We start from the raw sequence: 23,948 nt of genomic DNA on the forward strand, positions 1-23,948 counted from the left end.
TCTGCTGTCTCTTGGTTCTGTCTGCTGTCTGTTCTTTCTGTCTGTCTGCTGTCTGTCGGTTCTGTCTGCTGTCTGTCAGTTCTGTCTGCTGTCTGTTCTTTCTGTCTGTCTGCTGTCTGTTCTTTCTGTCTGCTGTCTGTCAGTTCTGTCTGCTGTCTGTTGGTTCTGTCTGCTGTCTGTTCTTTCGGTTCTGTCTGCTGTCTCTTGGTTCTGTCTGCTGTCTGTCTGTTCTGTCTGAATACCGTCTGTCTGTTTGCCTGCTGTCTCTGTTCTGTCTGCTGTCTGTCTGTTCTGTCTGAATACCATCTGTCTGTCAGTCTGTCTGCCTGCTGTCTGTCTTTTCTGTTTGCTGTCTGTCTGTTCTGTCAGAAAACTGCCTGTCTGTCTGTTTGCCTGTTGTCTGTCTGTTCTGTCTGCTGTCTGTCTGTTCTGTCTGAATACCATCTGTCTGTCAGTCTGTCTGCCTGCTGTCTGTCTTTTCTGTTTGCTGTCTGTCTGTTCTGTCTGAATACCATCTGTCTGTCTGCTGTTTTTTGGTTCTGTTTGCCTGCTGTCTGTCTGTAATCTGTCTATCTGTTCTGTCTGCTGTCTGTCTGTTCTGTCTATCTGCTGTCTGTTGGTTCTGTCTGTTCTGCCTGCTGGCTGTCTGTTGGCTCTGTCTGTCTGCCTGCTGTCTGTCTGTCTGCATGCTGTCTGTCTGTCTGTCTGCTGTCTGTTGGCTCTGTCTGCATGCTGTCTGTCTGTCTGTTCTGCCTGCTGGCTGTCTGTTGGCTCTGTTTGCCTGCTGTCTGTCTGCCTGCAGTCTGTCTGTCTGTTCTGTCTGTCTGCTGTCTGTTGGCTCTGTCTGCCTGCTGTCTGTCTGTCTGTTCTGTCTGTCTGCTGTCTGTCTGTCTGTCTGTTCTGTCTGTTGCCTGTCTGCATGCTGTCTGTCTGCTGTCTTTCGGTTCTGTCTGCTGTCTCTTGGTTCTGTCTGCTGTCTGTTTATTCTGTCTGTCTGCTGTCTGTTGGTCCTGTCTGCTGTCTCTTGGTTCTGTCTGCTGTCTGTCTGTTCAGTCTGTTGTCTGTCTGCATGCTGTCTGTCTGCTGTCTTTCGGTTCTGTCTGCTGTCTCTTGGTTCTGTCTGCTGTCTGTTCTTTCTGTCTGTCTGCTGTCTCTTGGTTCTGTCTGCTGTCTGTCTGTCTGCTGTCTGTCTGTCTGTCTGTTCTGTCTGTTGTCTGCCTGCATGCTGTCTGTCTGCTGTCTTTCAGTTTTGTCTGCTGTCTTTTGGTTCTGTCTGCTTTTTCTTGGTTCTGTCTGCTGTCTATCTGCTGTCTCTTGGTTCTGTCTGGTGTCTGTTCTTTCTGTCTGTCTGCTGTGTCTTGGTTCTGTCTGCTGTCTGTTCTTTCTGTCTGTCTGTTCTGTCTGAATACCATCTGTCTGTCAGTCTGTCTGCCTGCTGTCTGTCTTTTCTGTTTGCTGTCTGTCTGTTCTGTCAGAAAACTGCCTGTCTGTCTGTTCTGTCTGCTGTCTGTCTGTTCTGTCTGAATACCGTCTGTCTGTTTGCCTGTTGTCTGTCTGTTCTGTCTGCTGTCTGTCTGTTCTGTCTGAATACCATCTGTCTGTCAGTCTGTCTGCCTGCTGTCTGTCTTTTCTGTTTGCTGTCTGTCTGTTCTGTCTGAATACCATCTGTCTGTCTGCTGTTTTTTGGTTCTGTTTGCCTGCTGTCTGTCTGTAATCTGTCTATCTGTTCTGTCTGCTGTCTGTCTGTTCTGTCTATCTGCTGTCTGTTGGTTCTGTCTGTTCTGCCTGCTGGCTGTCTGTTGGCTCTGTCTGTCTGCCTGCTGTCTGTCTGTCTGCATGCTGTCTGTCTGTCTGTCTGCTGTCTGTTGGCTCTGTCTGCATGCTGTCTGTCTGTCTGTTCTGCCTGCTGGCTGTCTGTTGGCTCTGTTTGCCTGCTGTCTGTCTGCCTGCAGTCTGTCTGTCTGTTCTGTCTGTCTGCTGTCTGTTGGCTCTGTCTGCCTGCTGTCTGTCTGTTCTGTCTGTCTGCTGTCTGTCTGTCTGTCTGTTCTGTCTGTTGCCTGTCTGCATGCTGTCTGTCTGCTGTCTTTCGGTTCTGTCTGCTGTCTCTTGGTTCTGTCTGCTGTCTGTTTATTCTGTCTGTCTGCTGTCTGTTGGTCCTGTCTGCTGTCTCTTGGTTCTGTCTGCTGTCTGTCTGTTCAGTCTGTTGTCTGTCTGCATGCTGTCTGTCTGCTGTCTTTCGGTTCTGTCTGCTGTCTCTTGGTTCTGTCTGCTGTCTGTTCTTTCTGTCTGTCTGCTGTCTCTTGGTTCTGTCTGCTGTCTGTCTGTCTGCTGTCTGTCTGTCTGTCTGTCTGTTCTGTCTGTTGTCTGCCTGCATGCTGTCTGTCTGCTGTCTTTCAGTTCTGTCTGCTGTCTTTTGGTTCTGTCTGCTTTTTCTTGGTTCTGTCTGCTGTCTATCTGCTGTCTCTTGGTTCTGTCTGGTGTCTGTTCTTTCTGTCTGTCTGCTGTGTCTTGGTTCTGTCTGCTGTCTGTTCTTTCTGTCTGTCTGCTGTGTGTCGGTCCTGTCTGCTGTCTGTCAGTTCTGTCTGCTGTCTGTTCTTTCTGTCTGCTGTCTGTCAGTTCTGTCTGCGGTCTGTTGGTTCTGTCTGCTGTCTGTTCTTTCTGTCTGTCTGCTGTCTGTTCTTTCTGTCTGCTGTCTGTCAGTTCTGTCTGCTGTCTGTTGGTTCTGTCTGCTGTCTGTTCTTTCGGTTCTGTCTGCTGTCTCTTGGTTCTGTCTGCTGTCTGTTGGTTCTGTCTGCTGTCTGTCTGTTCTGTCTGAATACCGTCTGTCTGTTTGCCTGCTGTCTCTGTTCTGTCTGCTGTCTGTCTGTTCTGTCTGAATACCATCTGTCTGTCAGTCTGTCTGCCTGCTGTCTGTCTTTTCTGTTTGCTGTCTGTCTGTTCTGTCAGAAAACTGCCTGTCTGTCTGTTCTGTCTGCTGTCTGTCTGTTCTGTCTGAATACTGTCTGTCTGTTTGCCTGTTGTCTGTCTGTTCTGTCTGCTGTCTGTCTGTTCTGTCTGAATACCATCTGTCTGTCAGTCTGTCTGCCTGCTGTCTGTCTTTTCTGTTTGCTGTCTGTCTGTTCTGTCTGAATACCATCTGTCTGTCAGTCTGTCTGCCTGCTGTCTGTCTTTTCTGTTTGCTGTCTGTCTGTTCTGTCTGAATACCATCTGTCTGTCTGCTGTTTTTTGGTTCTGTTTGCCTGCTGTCTGTCTGTAATCTGTCTGTCTGTTCTGTCTGCTGTCTGTCTGTTCTGCCTGCTGGCTGTCTGTTGGCTCTGTCTGCCTGCTGTCTGTCTGCCTGCTGTCTGTCTGTCTATTCTGTCTGTCTGCTGTCTGTTCTGTCTGTTGTCTGTCTGCATGCTGTCTATCTGTCTTTTCTGTCTGTCTGCTGTCTGTTGGCTCTGTCTGCATGCTGTCTGTCTGTCTGTTCTGCCTGCTGGCTGTCTGTTGGCTCTGTTTGCCTGCTGTCTGTCTGCCTGCAGTCTGTCTGTCTGTTCTGTCTGTCTGCTGTCTGTTGGCTCTGTCTGCCTGCTGTCTGTCTGTCTGTTCTGTCTGTCTGTCTGTCTGTTCTGTCTGTTGTCTGTCTGCATGCTGTCTGTCTACTGTCTTTCGGTTCTGTCTGCTGTCTCTTGGTTCTGTCTGCTGTCTGTTCTTTCTGTCTGTCTGCTGTCTGTTGATCCTGTCTGCTGTCTCTTGGTTCTGTCTGCTGTCTGTCTGTTCTGTCTGTTGTCTGTCTGCATGCTGTCTGTCTGCTGTCTTTCGGTTCTGTCTGCTGTCTCTTGGTTCTGTCTGCTGTCTGTCTGTCTGTCTGCTGTCTGTTGGCTCTGTCTGCATGCTGTCTGTCTGTCTGTTCTGCCTGCTGGCTGTCTGTTGGCTCTGTTTGCCTGCTGTCTGTCTGCCTGCAGTCTGTCTGTCTGTTCTGTCTGTCTGCTGTCTGTTGGCTCTGTCTGCCTGCTGTCTGTCTGTCTGTTCTGTCTGTCTGCTGTCTGTCTGTCTGTCTGTTCTGTCTGTTGCCTGTCTGCATGCTGTCTGTCTGCTGTCTTTCGGTTCTGTCTGCTGTCTCTTGGTTCTGTCTGCTGTCTGTTTATTCTGTCTGTCTGCTGTCTGTTGGTCCTGTCTGCTGTCCTCTTGGTTCTGTCTGCTGTCTGTCTGTTCAGTCTGTTTGTCTGTCTGCATGCTGTCTGTCTGCTGTCTTTCGGTTCTGTCTGCTGTCTCTTGGTTCTGTCTGCTGTCTGTTCTTTCGGTTCTGTCTGCTGTCTCTTGGTTCTGTCTGCTGTCTGTCTGTCTGCTGTCTGTCTGTCTGTCTGTTCTGTCTGTTGTCTGCCTGCATGCTGTCTGTCTGCTGTCTTTCAGTTCTGTCTGCTGTCTTTTGGTTCTGTCTGCTTTTTCTTGGTTCTGTCTGCTGTCTATCTGCTGTCTCTTGGTTCTGTCTGGTGTCTGTTCTTTCTGTCTGTCTGCTGTGTCTTGGTTCTGTCTGCTGTCTGTTCTTTCTGTCTGTCTGCTGTGTGTCGGTCCTGTCTGCTGTCTGTCAGTTCTGTCTGCTGTCTGTCTGTTCTTTCTGTCTGCTGTCTGTCAGTTCTGTCTGCGGTCTGTTGGTTCTGTCTGCTGTCTGTTCTTTCTGTCTGTCTGCTGTCTGTTCTTTCTGTCTGCTGTCTGTCAGTTCTGTCTGCTGTCTGTTGGTTCTGTCTGTCTGCTGTCTGTTCTTTCGGTTCTGTCTGCTGTCTCTTGGTTCTGTCTGCTGTCTGTTGGTTCTGTCTGCTGTCTGTCTGTTCTGTCTGAATACCGTCTGTCTGTTTGCCTGCTGTCTCTGTTCTGTCTGCTGTCTGTCTGTTCTGTCTGAATACCATCTGTCTGTCAGTCTGTCTGCCTGCTGTCTGTCTTTTCTGTTTGCTGTCTGTCTGTTCTGTCAGAAAACTGCCTGTCTGTCTGTTCTGTCTGCTGTCTGTCTGTTCTGTCTGAATACTGTCTGTCTGTTGCCTGTGTCGTCTGTTCTGTCTGCTGTCTGTTCTGTTTCTGTCCTGATACCATCTGTCTGTCAGTCTGTCTGCCTGCTGTCTGTCTTTTTGTTTGCTGTCTGTCTGTTCTGTCTGAATACCAATCTGTCTGTCAGTCTGTCTGCCTGCTGTCTGTCTTTTCTGTTTGCTGTCTGTCTGTTCTGTCTGAATACCATCTGTCTGTCTGCTGTTTTTTTGGTTCTGTTTGCCTGCTGTCTGTCTGTAATCTGTCTGTCTGTTCTGTCTGCTGTCTGTCTGTTCTGCCTGCTGTCTGTTGGCTCTGTCTGCCTGCTGTCTGTCTGCCTGCTGTCTGTCTGTCTATTCTGTCTGTCTGCTGTCTGTTCTGTCTGTTGTCTGTCTGCATGCTGTCTATCTGTCTTTTCTGTCTGTCTGCTGTCTGTTGGCTCTGTCTGCATGCTGTCTGTCTGTCTGTTCTGCCTGCTGGCTGTCTGTTGGCTCTGTTTGCCTGCTGTCTGTCTGCCTGCAGTCTGTCTGTCTGTTCTGTCTGCCTGCTGTCTGTTGGCTCTGTCTGCCTGCTGTCTGTCTGTCTGTTCTGTCTGTCTGTCTGTCTGTTCTGTCTGTTGTCTGTCTGCATGCTGTCTGTCTACTGTCTTTCGGTTCTGTCTGCTGTCTCTTGGTTCTGTCTGCTGTCTGTTCTTTCTGTCTGTCTGCTGTCTGTTGATCCTGTCTGCTGTCTCTTGGTTCTGTCTGCTGTCTGTCTGTTCTGTCTGTTGTCTGTCTGCATGCTGTCTGTCTGCTGTCTTTCGGTTCTGTCTGCTGTCTCTTGGTTCTGTCTGCTGTCTGTTCTTTCTGTCTGTCTGCTGTCTCTTGGTTCTGTCTGCTGTCTGTTCTTTCTGTCTGTCTGCTGTCTGTCGGTTCTGTCTGCTGTCTGTCAGTTCTGTCTGCTGTCTGTTGGTTCTGTCTGCTGTCTGTTCTTTCTGTCTGCTGTCTGTCAGTTCTGTCTGCTGTCTGTTGGTTCTGTCTGCTGTCTGTCTGTTCTGTCTGCTGTCTGTTCTTTCTGTCTGTCTGCTGTCTGTTCTTTCTGTCTGCTGTCTGTCAGTTCTGTCTGCTGTCTGTTGGTTCTGTCTGCTGTCTGTTCTTTCTGTCTGTCTGCTGTCTGTTGGTTCTGTCTGCTGTCTCTTGGTTCTGTCTGCTGTCTGTCTGCTGTCTGTTCTTTCGGTCTGCTGTCTGTCAGTTCTGTCTGCTGTCTGTCTGTTCTGTCTGTCTGCTGTCTGTCTGCTGTCTGTCTGTTCTGTCTGTTGTCTGTCTGCATGCTGTCTGTCTGCTGTCTTTCGGTTCTGTCTGCTGCCTTTTGGTTCTGTCTGCTGTCTGTCTTTCTGTCTGTCTGCTGTCTCTTGGTTCTGTCTGCTGTCTGTTCTTTCTGTCTGTCTGCTGTCTGTCGGTTCTGTCTGCTGTCTGTCAGTTCTGTCTGCTGTCTGTTGGTTCTGTCTGCTGTCTGTTCTTTCTGTCTGCTGTCTGTCAGTTCTGTCTGCTGCCTGTTGGTTCTGTCTGCTGTCTGTCTGTTCTGTCTGCTGTCTGTTCTTTCTGTCTGTCTGCTGTCTGTTCTTTCTGTCTGCTGTCTGTCAGTTCTGTCTGCTGTCTGTTGGTTCTGTCTGCTGTCTGTTCTTTCGGTTCTGTCTGCTGTCTCTTGGTTCTGTCTGCTGTCTGTTGGTTCTGTCTGCCTGCTGTCTGTCTGTTCTTTCTGTCTGTCTGCTGTCTGTTGGTTCTGTCTGCTGTCTGTTGGTTCTGTCTGCTGTCTGTTTTTTCTGTCTGCTGTCTGTTGGTTCTGTCTGCTGTCTGTTCTTTCTGTCTGTCTGCTGTCTGTTCTTTCTGTCTGCTGTCTGTTGGTTCTGTCTGCTGTCTGTTCTTTCTGTCTGTCTGCTGTCTGTTCTTTCTGTCTGCTGTCTGTCAGTTCTGTCTGCTGTCTGTTGGTTCTGTCTGCTGTCTGTTCTGTCTTTCTGTCTGCTGTCTGTTGGTTCTGTCTGCTGTCTTTTGTTTCTGTCTGTCTGTCTGTTCTGTCTGTTGTCTGTCTGCATGCTGTCTGTCTGCTGTCTTTCAGTTCTGTCTGCTGTCTCTTGGTTCTGTCTGCTGTCTTTTGGTTCTGTCTGCTGTCTCTTGGTTCTGTCTGCTGTCTGTTCTTTCTGTCTGTCTGCTGTCTCTTGGTTCTGTCTGCTGTCTGTTCTTTCTGTCTGTCTGCTGTCTGTCGGTTCTGTCTGCTGTCTGTTCTTTCTGTCTGCTGTCTGTCAGTTCTGTCTGCTGTCTGTTGGTTCTGTCTGCTGTCTGTTCTTTCTGTCTGTCTGCTGTCTGTTCTTTCTGTCTGCTGTCTGTCAGTTCTGTCTGCTGTCTGTTGGTTCTGTCTGCTGTCTGTCTGTTCTGTCTGTCTGCTGTCTGTCTGTTGTCTGTCTGCATGCTGTCTGTCTGCTGTCTTTCGGTTCTGTCTGTTGTCTGTTCTTTCTGTCTGCTGTCTGTTGGTTCTGTCTGCTGTCTGTCTGTTCTGTCTGTCTGCTGTCTGTCTGTTGTGTCTGTTGTCTGTCTGCATGCTGTCTGTCTGCTGCCTTTTGGTTCTGTCTGCTGTCTGTTCTTTCTGTCTGCTGTCTGTCAGTTCTGTCTGCTGTCTGTTGGTTCTGTCTGCTGTCTGTTCTTTCGTTTCTGTCTGCTGTCTCTTGGTTCTGTCTGTCTGCTGTCTGTTCTGTCTGCCTGCTGTCTGTCTGTTCTTTCTGTCTGTCTGCTGTCTGTTCTTTCTGTCTGCTGTCTGTCAGTTCTGTCTGCTGTCTGTTCTTTCTGTCTGTCTGCTGTCTGTTGGTTCTGTCTGCTGTCTGTTCTTTCTGTCTGTCTGCTGTCTGTTCTTTCTGTCTGCTGTCTGTTGGTTCTGTCTGCTGTCTGTTCTTTCTGTCTGCTGTCTGTCAGTTCTGTCTGCTGTCTGTTGGTTCTGTCTGCTGTCTGTTCTTTCGTTTCTGTCTGCTGTCTCTTGGTTCTGTCTGTCTGCTGTCTGTTCTGTCTGCCTGCTGTCTGTCTGTTCTTTCTGTCTGTCTGCTGTCTGTTCTTTCTGTCTGCTGTCTGTCAGTTCTGTCTGCTGTCTGTTCTTTCTGTCTGTCTGCTGTCTGTTGGTTCTGTCTGCCTGCTGTCTGTCTGTTCTTTCTGCCTGCTGAACCATTTGGTGATAATTTTCTTCTGTCCTGCTTTCATTAGATCACAAACTTTCAAACTCACGATTTGTTTTGTAAGAGCACCTCTTCAGCAGATTATCACCTTCTTTTTATTCACAGATGTAGACAAAAAATAAGTGTCTGAAATCTGAGAGGTATCAGGTGCTCTGCAGACTTTAGTTAAACCATCTTTAATTGCATATCTGTCTGTGGCAACCTCAGTGTGTGATTGCTATGACAACGTGTTGCCATCCAAAGCAAAGTGTGAACTTGGTTGTGTTTGGCTCCCAGGGTGCCGGCACTGATGATGACGTGTTGATTGAGATTCTGGCATCCAGGACCCAGGAACAAATTAAAGAGATCATCAAAGTGTACAAAAAAGGTGACGTACTCAACAACAAGACGCGCCACGGCGGAGGAGAAAGCAGTTAACTCTGTTTGCAGCAACAGCTGTTCATTAGCTAGTCTGATGTTTCCTTGTCATTTTGTTTTAAAACAAAAATATCAAATCATAAAGCAGAACTTGGAGAGTAATTTTATAAATTCATTTTGTAAATGAAAACAAAGTATCTGGATAATAATTTTTATTGGTGTTTGATTAAATGCACCACTTTTCAAATCCGCTGCTGGAGACCTACACTTATGGCATCACCTTGGTCTCTATATAACTATATTTGTACATTCAGGTCCACAAGTAATTGGACAGTAATTTGTGTGTGTGTGTGTGTGTAGTTTTGGCTCTCTATACAAACAAAATAGAGTTAAAATGAAATAACAGTTTTTTTGTCATGTTGACTTTCAGCTTTTATTGAAGTGGTTTAAAACTAATGCATTCACCATTAACAATTCTAGCCATTTGTAACTATAGTGCATCTGTTTCCATCGCCCATAAGTAATTGGACCATTAAAATATAAGTGTTTTTTAAAATAATTCAACAATTTTTATCCCCCACTGACGGAAGCTCTGAAGGGGGATTATGTTGTGGCGATTTCCGTCCATCTGTCTGTCTGTCCGGCCATCCCTCTGTCCCTCCCAAAAAGGGTATAAGCATTCTGAAATCAACTCCTTTCACACTTTTAGGAGGAATTTCATAAAACTTGGAACCAGTACTTGCTATAGGTTGGTAAGAAATTACTAAGAAATTCAAACAACTGTTTGGTAAATCTGTTGGGTTTAGGCAGAACTATACAATAATGTAATATATTTATTTAAATTGAACTTTCAAGTTAAAAAACACACAAAGTGCTCTACATAATAAAACATCAAGACACAACAATCATCCATAAAAACAATTAAAATAGAACATCACACTCTCTTCTGTTCCTTTCTGTGTTTTTTGTTTTCTTTTACTTCATATGATGGGAATGTGAATTAAGAATTCTAAACACTGTTGAGGAGTGTACATACTATATCTGTACATCTGTATATCTGTTTAATGTACCCATCATTGTTGAAAACTCATAAATAAAGAATAAAAAAACAGAACATGTATCACATGCAAAAAAAGAAGAAAAAAAAAGAGATAAACCCATGAAACTAGTGACAAATAGTAGAAAATAAATGGGTTTTAAGATTTGCCTTGAAAGAGTCAACTGAAGTGAAGTTTTGAATATCAAGAAGCAAATTGTTGCACAAAGTGGCAGGATGGTAAGTAAAACCTGCTGACTTGGGGTGACAGTGTAAGTCCACATCCTGAGACACTGCAGGGCAGGAGAAGGCACATAAGGCTTAACACGTTCAACAAGATAGGTGACTGCATGAGCCACCTTATATGTCAGCAGAACCCCCCACCCCATGAAATCTGCTCTTACAGTCACAGGGAGCCAGTGCAAGAAGGATAGTAGAGAAGGAAGCCACCAAGACATCCAGACAACTGTGAAGGAGTTCTGCGGTTGGGGACTGGAGAAACTGTGCATTGTGCAACATTTGTTTGTTCACGGGTCATCAGCAGTTACACGGGTTCACAGTGGAGTGGAAGAAAGAAAGATTGTAATGCAAGAAAACACATCAAATCTCAGTTCGTGTGGACCATGTGTGTGCCAACAAGGTAGAGGTTTTTTTTTTTAAAGAAAGTCCTTCCATGTGCCACTATGCCAAGAAGCTGTGTAACTGGTGATGCCTGACTGCATAAAAATTTAAGAACCTGCCGTGAGCAGGAAATGTAAACAATCTTGTGACCTTCGTCTCCGCTTTCCTCCAGAGTTTGGCAGCAAACTGGAGAAAGATATCTGCGGTGACACCTCAGGACACTATCAGAGACTCCTGGTGATCCTGCTGCAGGTAGAGAATTGTATTTCCTGTGGTGACAGCGAGAGCATCTCATGATGCTGTTACAAAGTCGTTTGAGGATTAGGTGACAGCACAAAGCACAGTCGCCGCTTCCTCCAATCTGCTTTAGTAAATGCAATCCTAGCGGATCTTGGCCGCTTGTCCAGGGTCACCTGGGTTTACAGGCTCTCTGCAGGTTGTGATCACACCTTTTCAGTCCAGACTGACTGAGAATTACTTTCTGCTTGTCCATCTGTCTGTCTGTTTCATCTGACTGCAAAGGGGAGCCGGGAGGACGGAGTCGATGAGGGCAAGATCGAAAAAGATGCAAAGGTGAGAGGAACCAAGGCCATCAGGAAACATTACAAGATCTGGCAACAAGGGATGAAGTGTATTCATGAGTCATCAATTCAGTTCGATTTATTCAAAATTGCAACATAAAGTCACCCGTAGGCACTGCACACAAGTACCGACTCCCTGAGCAGCAACAGTGGTAACGAAAAACTCCCTCAGGCAATTTTTTTTTTAACCTCTGCCAACGAAGTTAAGAAAGTCCTTAAAGCCATCAATGCAAACGGCCCCAGTGCACGGGGCGGCCCCAGTTTGTCTGTCTGTTTGTTTGTGAACAGCCTGGAGCCCACAACTTTTCATATATCATTAGTAAATTTTTACTGAAGTTTCATATCCTGATAGGCAAAGAAGTGATTAAATTTTCAAGGTCAAATGGCAAAGTCAGGAAAAATGGCCAGTAGAACTGATAAAATCCCTATCCTTAACACTGAATGAATTAAAAAAAAAAAAAATCATAACTCCGTCAACAAAGTTCACATTCTTTCATATTTGACAGCGTTATGTAGGATGGTACCTTTTATCGGCTGACAAAGTTTTATCTGGATCTGATCAAGATGACAGATTTTGTGGCTATTTAAATTTAACATTGAAAACCCCATTTAATGTATATTTTACATTATATCTTCATCAAACGTGCCCCAATCACTCTCATATTTGAAAGTGAGGTGCAGACTGGCACTCACTATCATCTTGATTCAGATCTGATCTGGATTGTGGATTTTGTGGACATTTTCTTGCTTTGCTCTTCGATGGAGTTGTTTCAGTTTTTTTTAAGGTTTCTGTTCCTGAAAAGGCCCAAGGTTCCTAGAAAATCTATACCAGGGTTGCAACTTTCTAAAGACTCTGATGGAAGTGTTACCATGGTAACATTTAAAGCAAGAAAGTTCAGCTGTTGCCTAGCTGAAGCTACTGAAGATCTTAAACTTAAAGTTTCAGTTCGCACTTTTTTGAACATTTTTTTCATAAAAGTGACTGGAAAGTTTTCTTTGACCTTTGTCCCTGATACCATCACCCTTTCCTGTGTATCAGTGAAAGAGTGCACAGAACAGATTATTGGAGCTTAAATTACTCAGAGAACACAAATGTCTATTTGATCCAGCTGAACGTTTTTCCCTCCAAATGACAAAAATGTTGTGTGCTGAAATTTGACCTGATGACCTTTTTTCCAGTTGTACCACAATATGCACTGGTTTTTGTTCATATTCAGTACTGTTAAAACTGTTTCTTTAGAATTTGATTAATGCTGCTCACAGTCCAAACAACAAACAAAGGCAGAGACAATACTAATTTAATTTATTTTTATTTTATATTGCGCCAAATCACAACAAAGTTGCCTCAAGGTGCTTCACACAAGTAAGGTCTAACCTTACCAGCTCCAAGAGAAAGCACACAGGCGACAGCGATAAGGAAAACTCCCTCTGATACTAGAAGGGAAAGCAGTAGAGGGAACATCTCTGCCACTTATTCTGAAATATAAACTTTGACAGTGATTACTGAATTTTGGTCTACTCTTGATAGATGACTTTGGATCATGAGAGTTAACCTTTGATCCTGATTACTGTACCTTGATGGTGATCACTGATATTTGATCCTGATTACTCGTCTTTGAGTCTAATCTCAGAATTTTGTCCCTGATCTCAATTCTTTGCTCATGTTCCTGACTTTTGTTCCTTATGTTTTATACTGTTCACTGACTTTTGATCTTGATTCTTCCTATTTGATGCTGATCATTGAGCTTTGATGCTTAAAGTGATCACTGACGTTTGAACTCTAGTCACAGCTGGTTGAACATCCACACTGAACTTTGATCCTGTCACTGAACTTTGATCTTGTTCTCAGAATTTTGTCCATTATTGCTTATCTTTCATCATATTCCTGACTTTTAATCTTTGTCTTTTATCATGTTCACTGGCCTTTGATCTTGATTTCTGCTGTCTGATTCTCATCAATGATATTGTGTACTTGTGATTGAACTTTAATCCAGGTCTCAGAATTTTGTTCCTGATCTCTAATCTTTGATCGTGTTCCTGACTGCTGATCCTCATCTTTCATCCCATTCTCTGATCTTTGATTTTGATTCCTAATCTTTGATGATGATCACTGACGTTTGATCTCTAGTTCTAGTTGTTTGATAATGAATGATAAGCTTTGATCCTGATCATGGATAGTTGATAAATCATCTTTGATGTTGATGGTCCTGTTTTGCAATGTTAATAAAAAAATCCAGTTGATCCATATCTGCTCCAAAATTTAGGGAGTACCCGCTTGACTCATGTTCTCTGCCAACTTTCATTAAAAAAAAAAAAAAAAATCACTGAATTAGTTTTAGCTTATTCTAGCTAAAGATCAGTTGAAAGTCATCCGTTATGTCTTACCTGTTGCTGCAACAGACGACCCTCCTGTAGTGCAAAACCACTTTGTCAGCAAGTGCAGCAAAAAATTGTATAATCAAAAACAAATTACAGCATATGCAAATATGAATGGATTTTTTTACATCTTAATGTAAAAGGGCTGAAGTTGTTAACATACTGAGAACAAAGTCGTATCTGCGTTTGCTTGTTGAGTGTGTGCACAATCTTCCATCACAGGATCTGTATGCTGCCGGCGAGGGCAAGTTTGGGACAGACGAAGACAAATTCATCTCAATTCTTGGCAACAGGAGCATAGAACATCTCAAGAAAGGTGAGCGTACGAAGTCTGTGATGAAAAAAGCGGTCCTTTTTATTTTTTTCAAAAAATAAATGGATTTGATTAATATGTTTTTACGTCAGACATGCTTGAACCCTTGTGCGCATGCGTGAGTTTTTTCACGCGTGTCGGTGACGTCATTCGCCTGTGGGCAGGCCTTGAGTGAGGAGTGCTCCACCCCGCCCGTCGGAATCTCTTTGTCTGAATAGCCGCTGCGGATGGCGCGCGTTGCTTTATCAACATTTTTTCTGGACCTGTGAGGGATATCCGAGTGGACACTATTCCAGAAATTAAGCTGGTTTTCGGTGAAAAGTTTAACGGCTGATGAGAGATTATGGGGTGTTTCTGTCGGTGTAAGGACTTCCCACGGAGCGGGATGTCGCGCAGCGCTTCCAGGCACCGTCACCGGCCTGTTTCAACCTGAAAACATTCTAATTTAAGGCTTAATTCACCCAGGACGTCGTGAGAGAACAGAGAAGATTCAGAAGAGGCCGGCATGAGGACTTTATGCGGACATTCCACTGTTTAAGGACATTTTGTAATGAAAGACGTGCGCGCAAATTCGCCAAGTCGTTTCCGTGATGACTCGGCAAATCTGTGTGCCGCGACAGGAAAAACACCTCCGTGTTGAAAACCATTTGTAAAATTCAGGCAGCTTTTGATGGCTTTCAACAAGTGAGTAACTGAGAAATTGTTTAACAGCTTGGGCATGTTCCAACTTGCCCGTTAAGGCTTCCAACGGAGGTGTTTTTCCTGTCGCGACCCCCCGCGGTCGGGTCCAGCCCGACATGCGACTCTGCCCACACGTTCTTTCATTACAAAATGTCCGTTAACAATGGAATGTCCGAATAAACTCCTCATGCCAACTTCTTCTGAAAGTTCTCTGTTCTCTGACGACTTACTGGGTCAACAGAGCCTGAAATGTGGAAGTTTTCAACTTGAAACAGCGAGACGCTGCCGCCTCGAAGCGCAGATCGCCGTCAGGCGCCGTGGGCCGTCCTTAAAGCGACACTACCAGACCAAAATCTCTCATCAGCCGTTAAACCTTTTACCGAAAACCAGCTGAATTTATCGAATGGTGTCCACTCAGTTGTGCCTTACAGTTTTTGAAAAATTTTTTATCAAACAAAGCAGCAGTCTCTGAGCCATTCCTAAACAATGAAAAAACGACGAGAGGGTGGGCGACTCCTCACTCAATGACTGCCCACAGGCAAATGACATAATCAACAGGTGTGAAAAAACTCTCGCATGCCCACGAGGGTTCAAGCATGTCTGATGTAATCACACGTGATTCAAATCCATATGGTTTTTGAAAAAAAAAATAAGGTCCGTTACTTTTATCACAGACCTCGTATGTGTGTGTGTTCAAGAGAAGCAACACATTACCCTTTAACAGCTTATTATATTTTCTTATTTTTCCTGTCGATTTGGGTAAACAGTTTCTCTGTTGTAGTAAACTCAGTGGATTTATTTTTTCGACTGAATGTGGAATTGGCAATTAAACTGGACAAAAATATAAACCCAACACTTTTGTTTTTGCTCCCATTTTTGATGAGCGGAACTCAAAGCTCTAAAACATTTTCTATATACAGAAGGAAAATAAGTATTTGAACACCCTGCGATTTTGCAAGTTCTCGCACTTAGAAATCATGGAGGGGTCTGAAATTTTCATCTTAGGTGCATGTCCACTGTGAGAGACATAATCTAAAAAAAAAAAAAATCTGGAAATCACAATGTATGATTTTTTTAATAATTTATTTGTATGTTACTGCTGCAAATAAGTATTTGAACACCTGTGAAAATCAATGTTAATATTTGGTACAGTAGCCTTTGTTTGCAGTTACAGAGGTCAAACATTTCCTGTAGATTTTCACCAGGTTTTCACACACTGCAGCAGGGATTTTGGTCCACTCCTCCATACAGATCTTCTCCAAATCTTTCAGGTTTGGAGTTTCAGCTCCCTCCAAAGGTTTTCTATTGAGTTCAGGTCTGGAGACTGGCCAGGCCACTCCAGGACCTTGAAATGCTTCTTACAGAGCCCCTCCTTAGTTGCCCTGGCTGTGTGTTTGGGGTCATTGTCATGCTGGAAGACCCAGCCATGACCCATCTTCAATGCTCTTACTGAGGGAAGGAGGTTGTTTGCCAAAATCTCGCAATACATGACCCCATCCATCCTCCCTTCAATACGGTGCAGTCGTCCTGTCCCCTTTGCAGAAGAGCGCCCCCAGAGTATGATGTTTCCACCCCCATGCTTCACGGTTGGGATGGTTTTCTTGGGGTTGTTCTCATCCTCTAAACATGGTAAGTGGAGTTGATTCCAAAAACCTCTATTCTGGTCTCATCTGACCACATGACCTTCTCCCATGCCTCCTCTGGATCATCCAGATGGTCACTGGTGAACTTCAAACGGGCCTGGACATATGCTGGCTTGAGCAGGGGGACCTTGCTGCCCTGCAGGATTTTAAACCATGACAGCATCATGTGTTACTAATGTAATCTTTGTGACTGTGGTCCCAGCTCTCTTCAGGTCATTGACCAGGTCCTCCTGTGTAGTTCTGAGCTTTCTCAGAATCATCCTTACCCCACAAAGTGAGATCATGCATGGAATCCCAGACCGAGGGAGATTGACAGTCATCTTGTGTTCCTTCCACTTTCTAATATATAATCATAATAGTTGTTGTCTTCTACCAAGCTGCTGGCCTGTTGTCCTGTAGTCCATCCCAGCCTTGTGCAGGTCTACAGTTTTGTCCCTGGTGTCCTTAGACAGCTCTTTGGTCTTGGCTATGGTGGACAGGTTGGAGTGTGATTGATTGAGTGTGTGAACAGGTGTCTTTTATACAGGTAACAAGTTCAAACAGATGCAATTAATACAGGTAAAGAGTGCAGAATAAGAGGGCTTCTTAAAGAAAAATTAACAGGTCTGTGAGAGCCAGAATTCTTGCTGGTTGGTAGGTGTTCAAATACTTATTTGCAGCAGTAACATACAAATAAATTATTAAAAAAATCATACATTGTGATTTCCAGATTTTTTTTTAGATTATGTCTCTCACAGTGGACATGCACCTAAGTGGGAGACCTTGCAAAACAGCAGGGTGTTAAAATACTTATTTTCCTCACTGTACATAAAAGACCTGTTTCTCTCAAATATAATTTACAAATCTGTCTAAATCTGTGTTCGTGAGCACTTCTCCTTTGCTGAGATAATCCATCTCACCTCACAGGTGTGGCATATCTAGACTCCCACTTTACAATGTGGTAGCCAGGTGACACCAATGGGCCTCAAACCCTATATCGACTTATTCTTTTATGTTCTCCTGCTTGCAGTCAACAGTAACCATTTAGCACCATTGAAAATAACAACTGTGACATGTAGATAAAACATCATCACTCTAGTGTGTGACTGAATGATTATATATAATAAAGCTGTGTATATATAAAGTACCATTGTAAATCACCATACAAATAATATCAGTGCTATCAGACTGAAGATTAGAAAGCAAGTGAAAACAAAGCACCCAGGAAGTCAAATCAAATCAAATCAAATCAATTTTATTTATATAGCGCCAAATCACAACAAACAGTTGCCCCAAGGCGCTTTATATTGTAAGGCAAAGACATACAATAATTACGGAAAACCCCCAACGGTCAAAACGACCACCTGTGAGCAAGCACTTGGCAACAGTGGGAAGGAAAAACTCCCTTTTAACAAGAAGAAACCTCCAGCAGAACCAGGCTCAGGGAGGGGCAGTCTTCTGCTGGGACTGGTTGGGGCTGAGGGAGAGAACCGGGGAAAAAGACATGCTGTGGAGGGGAGCAGAGATCAATCACTAATGATTAAATGCAGAGTGGTGCATACAGAGCAAAAAGAGAAAGAAACACTCAATGCATTATGGGAACCCCCCAGCAGTCTAAGTCTATAGCAGCATAACTAAGGGATGGTTCAGGGTCACCTGATCCAGCCCTAACTATAAGCTTTAGCAAAAAGGAAAGTTTTAAGCCTAATCTTAAAAGTAGAGAGGGTGTCTGTCTCCCTGATCCGAATTGGGAGCTGGTTCCACAGGAGAGGAGCCTGAAAGCTGAAGGCTCTGCCTCCCATTCTACTCTTACAAACCCTAGGAACTACAAGTAAGCCTGCAGTCTGAGAGCGAAGCGCTCTATTGGGGTGATATGGTACTATGAGGTCCCTAAGATAAGAAGGGACCTGACTATTCAAAACCTTATAAGTAAGAAGAAGAATTTTAAATTCTATTCTAGAATTAACAGGAAGCCAATGAAGAGAGGCCAATATGGGTGAGATATGCTCTCTGCTTCTAGTCCCCGTCAGTACTCTAGCTGCAGCATTTTGAATTAACTGAAGGCTTTTCAGGGAACTTTTAGGACAACCTGAGAATAATGAATTACAATAGTCCAGCCTAGAGGAAATAAATGCATGAATTAGTTTTTCAGCATCACTCTGAGACAAGACCTTTCTAATTTTAGAGATATTGCGTAAATGCAAAAAAGCAGTCTTACATATTTGTTTAATATGCGCTTTGAATGACATATCCTGATCATGAAAATTTAACCAATGCCGTCTAATAATACTGCCTAAGGGAAGCATGTATAAAGTGAATAAAATTGGTCCTAGCACAGAACCTTGTGGAACTCCATAATTAACCTTAGTCTGTGAAGAAGATTCCCCATTTACATGAACAAATTGTAATCTATTAGATAAATATGATTCAAACCACCGCAGCGCAGTGCCTTTAATACCTATGGCATGCTCTAATCTCTGTAATAAAATTTTATGGTCAACAGTATCAAAAGCAGCACTGAGGTCTAACAGAACAAGCACAGAGATGAGTCCACTGTCTGAGGCCATAAGAAGATCATTTGTAACCTTCACTAATGCTGTTTCTGTACTATGATGAATTCTGAAACCTGACTGAAACTCTTCGAATAGACCATTCCTCTGCAGATGATCAGTTAGCTGTTTAACAACTACCCTTTCAAGAATTTTTGAGAGAAAAGGAAGGTTGGAGATTGGCCTATAATTAGCTAAGATAGCTGGGTCAAGTGATGGCTTTTTAAGTAATGGTTTAATTACTGCCACCTTAAAAGAAGATTAGAAAGCAAGTGAAAACAAAGCACCCAGGAAGTCACCCTGAAAACGAGACAGATGTTGATGCTGAAGCTGTGACCTTTTCAATCCCACGCGTCTGCTATTTCACTTGAAAGAGAATATCACAGCAGTGATTGTTTTGTTCTCCGTAGTGTTCGATGCCTACAGGAAGATCTGTGGTTCTGACATAGAGGATAGCATTAAAGGCGAGACCACTGGGAATTTGGAGAACCTGCTCATTGCTGTTGGTAAGGCGAATAATCCGTGACTGATCGTAAGAGACAAATTAAAGTGCTGCTCTCCGGGTTTCTGACATGCACATTAGAATGAAATACACTACAAAGTTCCAGTTGTCAGCCAAAATCAGTGCCTGCACAACAGGCACTGATTTTGGCTAAAAAAGTGTGAAGTTAATTCCTTGCCGTTTCTTCCACAGTGAAGTGTGTCAGGAGTGTTCCAGCGTTTTTTGCTGAAGCTCTGTATAACTCTATGAGGGTACGTATCTCTATCGTTCTTCATATACCAAGAATGTAAATGTAATTTCTGGCACTCTTTCATTTTCGGTATCATTTATCATGTGTTTGCTTACTGTGTTAGGAAAACAGTTACTGAAAGAACTGTAGTGATTTTCCTGTCTGATGGGAAATCTAAGGATCTTCTGGTTGCGAGCCCATCTTTAGCCCCTCTGCTCTCTAGGTCATCTCAAGCCCAACTGGACATTGTTGGACCCCTTACTTTACCCTGTAGACTACCCAGTGATGGTCTAGAGGTTAAAGTGATGGGCTCAAGATAGCAAGATCCGTAATCCCCAAGTTGCTCCTGTGTGTCAGTCACTACCGGGTTTCCAATATTAATTTCCCATGAGGCTCTATGTGTTATGTGTCGGACGCGGGCGGAGGACCGACCAGCGTTTGAAGTAAGACCCAGTATAAAATAAGCAGAGCACGGTACAAAGGATAACAGAATTTAATAAACATAACAGTGATGTGCAGAATAACAACGAATGAGTGCGCGGTCTGCGAGGTGGAATAACGGTGCGCTCCCAGCAGCACAAACGGTCCGGAGCCAGAACAGTTCGGACCCAAGGACCCCGCCGACACCCCCCAGGTGGCCGCGACCAACCGAGTCTGTGAAAGAAGAAACCATCATGTGAGTCCACCACTCCACACACAGAGTGACCACTCAAAGGTGTACATAAACAGCAAACACTTCCTGGCTTAAGCACCAATCAGCTTCCCACCCTGCAGGCATGGAACACCCAGTTCAATTCTCCACTGCAGTGGAAGCTGATTAAACGACTAACATAACAGCTCAATATAATAAGGTGTGAGGGACACCACATTTACTGACTGTACTTATGTTAGTCACAAAACCTAAAGTACCTCAGGAAGTGTGCTGACGAGCATGAGACCTCACCCCCTCCTCTTTCACAGACCATGGCATCAAACCTGGTACGGTCTCTGCATCCATGATGATGAGATGGCTCTCTAGACGACGATCTCACCCGTCCTGGTCACAAGGTCGAGTCTCTGGCAAATACACACTGTGTACTCCAGACTTAAATGCAACCATGCCCCAATCCATACAGATGCACCACAGCTGTGAGTCCTGACAAGCTGCACATGACAAGCTTCAGGTGATCAGGGTGAGGTCCTGATAACTCAGCCACACAGCCACTCAGTCCTGAACGCATGCCACCTGGAAGGAAAAACAAAAGACAGAGAACAGAAGACAAAAGGCAGCCAGGCACCCCAGCATACAACAGCACCCCACCCTCACGGGAAGCCCTCCCGGCGACCACACAAACCTGGCCCAGGAAAACACCCCCTCCAGGGACCATGGCTGGAAACAGTATCTGCATTCATCTTCCAACTGAATCTTCATTTAACAGAACTGTTTGACGTCTTCACCCCTGACTGCATCTTTGCCTTTGTTTCTGTCATTCAGTTTGCACAGGTGTGGCCAGGAGTTCTTGAACCTGTGCGGTCAGCCTTTGTCCGACCATGTTTAAGTCTGTTTAGTCATCAAACAAAAGACAAACACAAACAACCAACCCCCCCCCCCCCCCCCCCCACCACCAGAGGGACCGTCCATCAAACCCCGGGAAGAGGAGAAAAGAAAACACAACCCAAACTTAAGCTTGCAAACAAAAAACGCTAACACCCCCCCCCCCCCCGGACGACATGTAGGGACCAACACCCCCCAGAGGACATCCCGCCAGCTCCAGAGTAATAACCACAGCCGAGGTCCCTCATGGGATCCAAAGTCACCCACGGGGACTCCCAAGCCTCCCAGAGAGCCGTTCCATCAAACCCCAGGAGACGCCCCCCCTCATGACTAACGGACCCAGCCCCGGCCGTCTATGGCTTGATGGACCCACAGCCCTTTCCCCCCCAGAGGACAACCACAGTCACACCCTGAGGGCGGAAACTGGGGGAAAAACAAAGAAAAAAAAAACATACAAACAAAACAACCCCAACCCCACCCCTCGGCGCAGTGGAAACTGGAAGGACGTCCAGTGTCACCAACCATGACTATACCCCAGAAGTCAACCGTGAGGAGTGGAACAGCGGTAATGGCAGACGGCACAAAATGGCGCCACCCCTCCGACTTCCAAACCAGCCACCAGCTGCGGGTATATTCCACTGCCCCAAACCTCAGCTACGCCGATGGCATACGGCTCAAAGGCGCGCTGAAGCCGGAGGTGGAACAGGGAATCAACAAAAAAAAAAAAAACACAAACCCCGAACCCCCCCTCCCAGGTGCAGAGGTTACCTGGGAAACGCCCAGCATAACCAAACTGCACCACTCCAGCAACGCCGACGGCCTATGGCTCACACGGCTGGAGCCAGAGAGAAGAGAGGGCACAACAAAAAAAAAAAAACAGAAAAAAGAAAAAACAACCCAATTACCCCCATCACCCCCCAGAGGACCGTCCATCAAACCCTGGGAGGTGAAACCAAAAGAAATAAAAAGAAAGACTAACAGACTAACATAAAGTTAACTGGGTCCTTTCGATGCTCCAGACAGCCTGCAAGGTCACGACCCCAGAACACTAATAGTGTAGAAAATCCCACACAAAAACCAACTCAAAAAACACCCACAAAAAATGAACCAACACAAAACTAATAAGTGAGTTATACCGTCAAGCTCAAACAAATGGAACACACCTGTTCCACCTTAAGAGCTATGACGGTAATGTGACTCAGTCACCAACGAGGGAGCCAAAGTGCTAAAAATAAAAACCCCTTTGGTAACCGAGAAAACAACTCATGCTGCTTTCCCTGTACACAGCTACGTGTAACACACACCAAAATGTGCTTCAACTAAATTACACCGGAGCTGACACAACAGACGCAGTAGTTATCTTCACCCGGGGAAATGGGGCTACAACTGTAACACAGGAAGCACAGCGACCCGTGCCACAGAACTCCGCCGTGCGCGTTCACCCATTAAAGACACTCATGCAGCTCCGTTTTACCTCTTATCCGGTCGGAGTGTGACGCGAAGCCGTCGCTATTCACACTCCACAACAACCCACGGATAAGGTAACACCACAGGAACACGGCTGCAAGAGAGCTCAAATCACTATTCAATAATGGGTTTTCTGACACGCACCATCCGGGTGGAGAGCACCCGCAACTGATCCGGATAATTCTGATGTCTGCTGCCGCCTTCCCGGCACAGTACCGCCTCTGCTACCGCTGGGTCCGTGATGTATTGGCCAGAGACTACTGTATGTGTCGGACGCGGGCGGAGGACCGACCAGCGTTTGAAGTAAGACCCAGTATAAATAAGCAGAGCAGGTACAAAGGATAACAGAATTTAATAAACATAACAGTGATGTGCAGAATAACAACGAATGAGTGTGCGGTCTGTGAGGTGGAATAACGGTGCGCTCCCAGCAGCACAAACGGTCCAGAGCCAGAACAGTTCGGACCCAAGGACCCCACCGACACCCCCAGGTGGCCGCGACCAACCGAGTCTGTGAAAGAAGAAACCATCATGTGAGTCCACCACTCCACACACAGAGAGACCACTCAAAGGTGTACATAAACAGCAAACACTTCCTGGCTTAATCACCAATCAGCTTCCCACCCTGCAGGCATGGAACACCCAGTTCAATTTTCCACTGCAGTGGAAGCTGATTAAACGACTAACATAACAGCTCAATATAATAAGGTGTGAGGGACACCACATTTACTGACTGTACTCATGTTAGTCACAAAACCTAAAGTACCTCAGGAAGTGTGCTGACGAGCGTGAGACCTCACCCCCTCCTCTTTCACAGACCATGGCATCAAACCTGGTATGGTCTCTGCATCCATGATGATGAGATGGCTCTCTAGACGACGATCTCACCCGTCTGGTCACAAGGTCGAGTCTTTGGCAAATACACACTGTGTACTCCAGACTTAAATGCAACCATGCTCCAATCCATACAGATGCACCACAGCTGTGAGTCCTGAGGAGCTGCACATGACAAGCTTCAGGTGATCGGGGTGAGGTCCTGATAACTCAGCCACACAGCCACTCAGTCCTGAACGCATGCCACCTGGAAGGAAAAACAAAAGACAGAGAACAGAAGACAAAAGGCAGCCAGGCACCCCAGCCATACAACACTATGTATTTTGGTCTATGTCTACCAGCTGATTGTATCTGAAATGGGTCAACTGAAGAGTCATGGTTGGTGTCTGGTTGATACTTTCATGGGGTTGTTAGCAAGTATCGAGATGCTGTAGATTTTTCTTGTAACCGATTGCCTCTGCAGGCAGTTTCGCAGATTATAGGGACTTTAGATTAACAGGAGGAACTCAGTAAAACCACTGCTGAGTTGAATGGTAGCAAGAAACCTGAGCTAATTTGACCCTTCATGGCACAGCAGTGCCCACCCCTGCTCCAGGAGAACTGACTCTTGGCAACACTCAACAGTGTATACTATTTTCCAGCAAGATGGTCACAACACCTTAGCTTGAGGACCAAACACAAAAGGATTTTTCTCCTTTGACAAATTCTAGCAGCCAGGTCTGGACCAAGATCTCCGAGGAAGACTGGGTAATGCTGACATCTACATATGAGGTCTATCAATAAACTAACGTACCTTTTTATTTTTCAAAAACTATATGGATTTGAATCACGTGCGATTGCATCAGCAACCTTGAACCCTCATGCGCATGCGTGAGTTTTTTCACGCCTGTCGGTTACGTCATTCGCCTGTGGGCAGGCTTTGAGTGAGGAGTGGTCCACCCCTCCCGTCGCAATCTTTGTCTGAGAACTTCCTGAGAGACTGACGCTTTGCTTGATCAAATTTGTTTCAAAAACTGAGAGGCACATCGAAGTGGACACCATTCGAGAAATTC

The 23,948-nt window shown here is 45.2% G+C and overlaps 1 protein-coding gene across 2 annotated transcripts in view; it reads left to right on the top strand.

Annotated features, from left to right (window-relative positions):
- LOC117520734 (annexin A5-like) overlaps positions 1-23,948 on the top strand; it is a 62,528-nt gene that overhangs the window by 32,346 nt on the left and 6,234 nt on the right. For both annotated transcript variants that reach the window (XM_034182038.1, XM_034182037.1), the window contains 6 exons: positions 8,471-8,561; positions 10,381-10,460; positions 10,731-10,781; positions 13,388-13,481; positions 18,741-18,836; positions 19,025-19,083. In XM_034182038.1, the coding sequence (XP_034037929.1) occupies positions 8,471-8,561; positions 10,381-10,460; positions 10,731-10,781; positions 13,388-13,481; positions 18,741-18,836; positions 19,025-19,083 (471 nt within the window). The remainder of the gene's footprint in view (positions 1-8,470; positions 8,562-10,380; positions 10,461-10,730; positions 10,782-13,387; positions 13,482-18,740; positions 18,837-19,024; positions 19,084-23,948) is intronic.

This window comes from Thalassophryne amazonica, chromosome 11 (assembly GCF_902500255.1).
Source record: "Thalassophryne amazonica chromosome 11, fThaAma1.1, whole genome shotgun sequence".
In the NCBI taxonomy this organism is placed as follows: Eukaryota; Metazoa; Chordata; class Actinopteri; order Batrachoidiformes; family Batrachoididae; genus Thalassophryne; species Thalassophryne amazonica.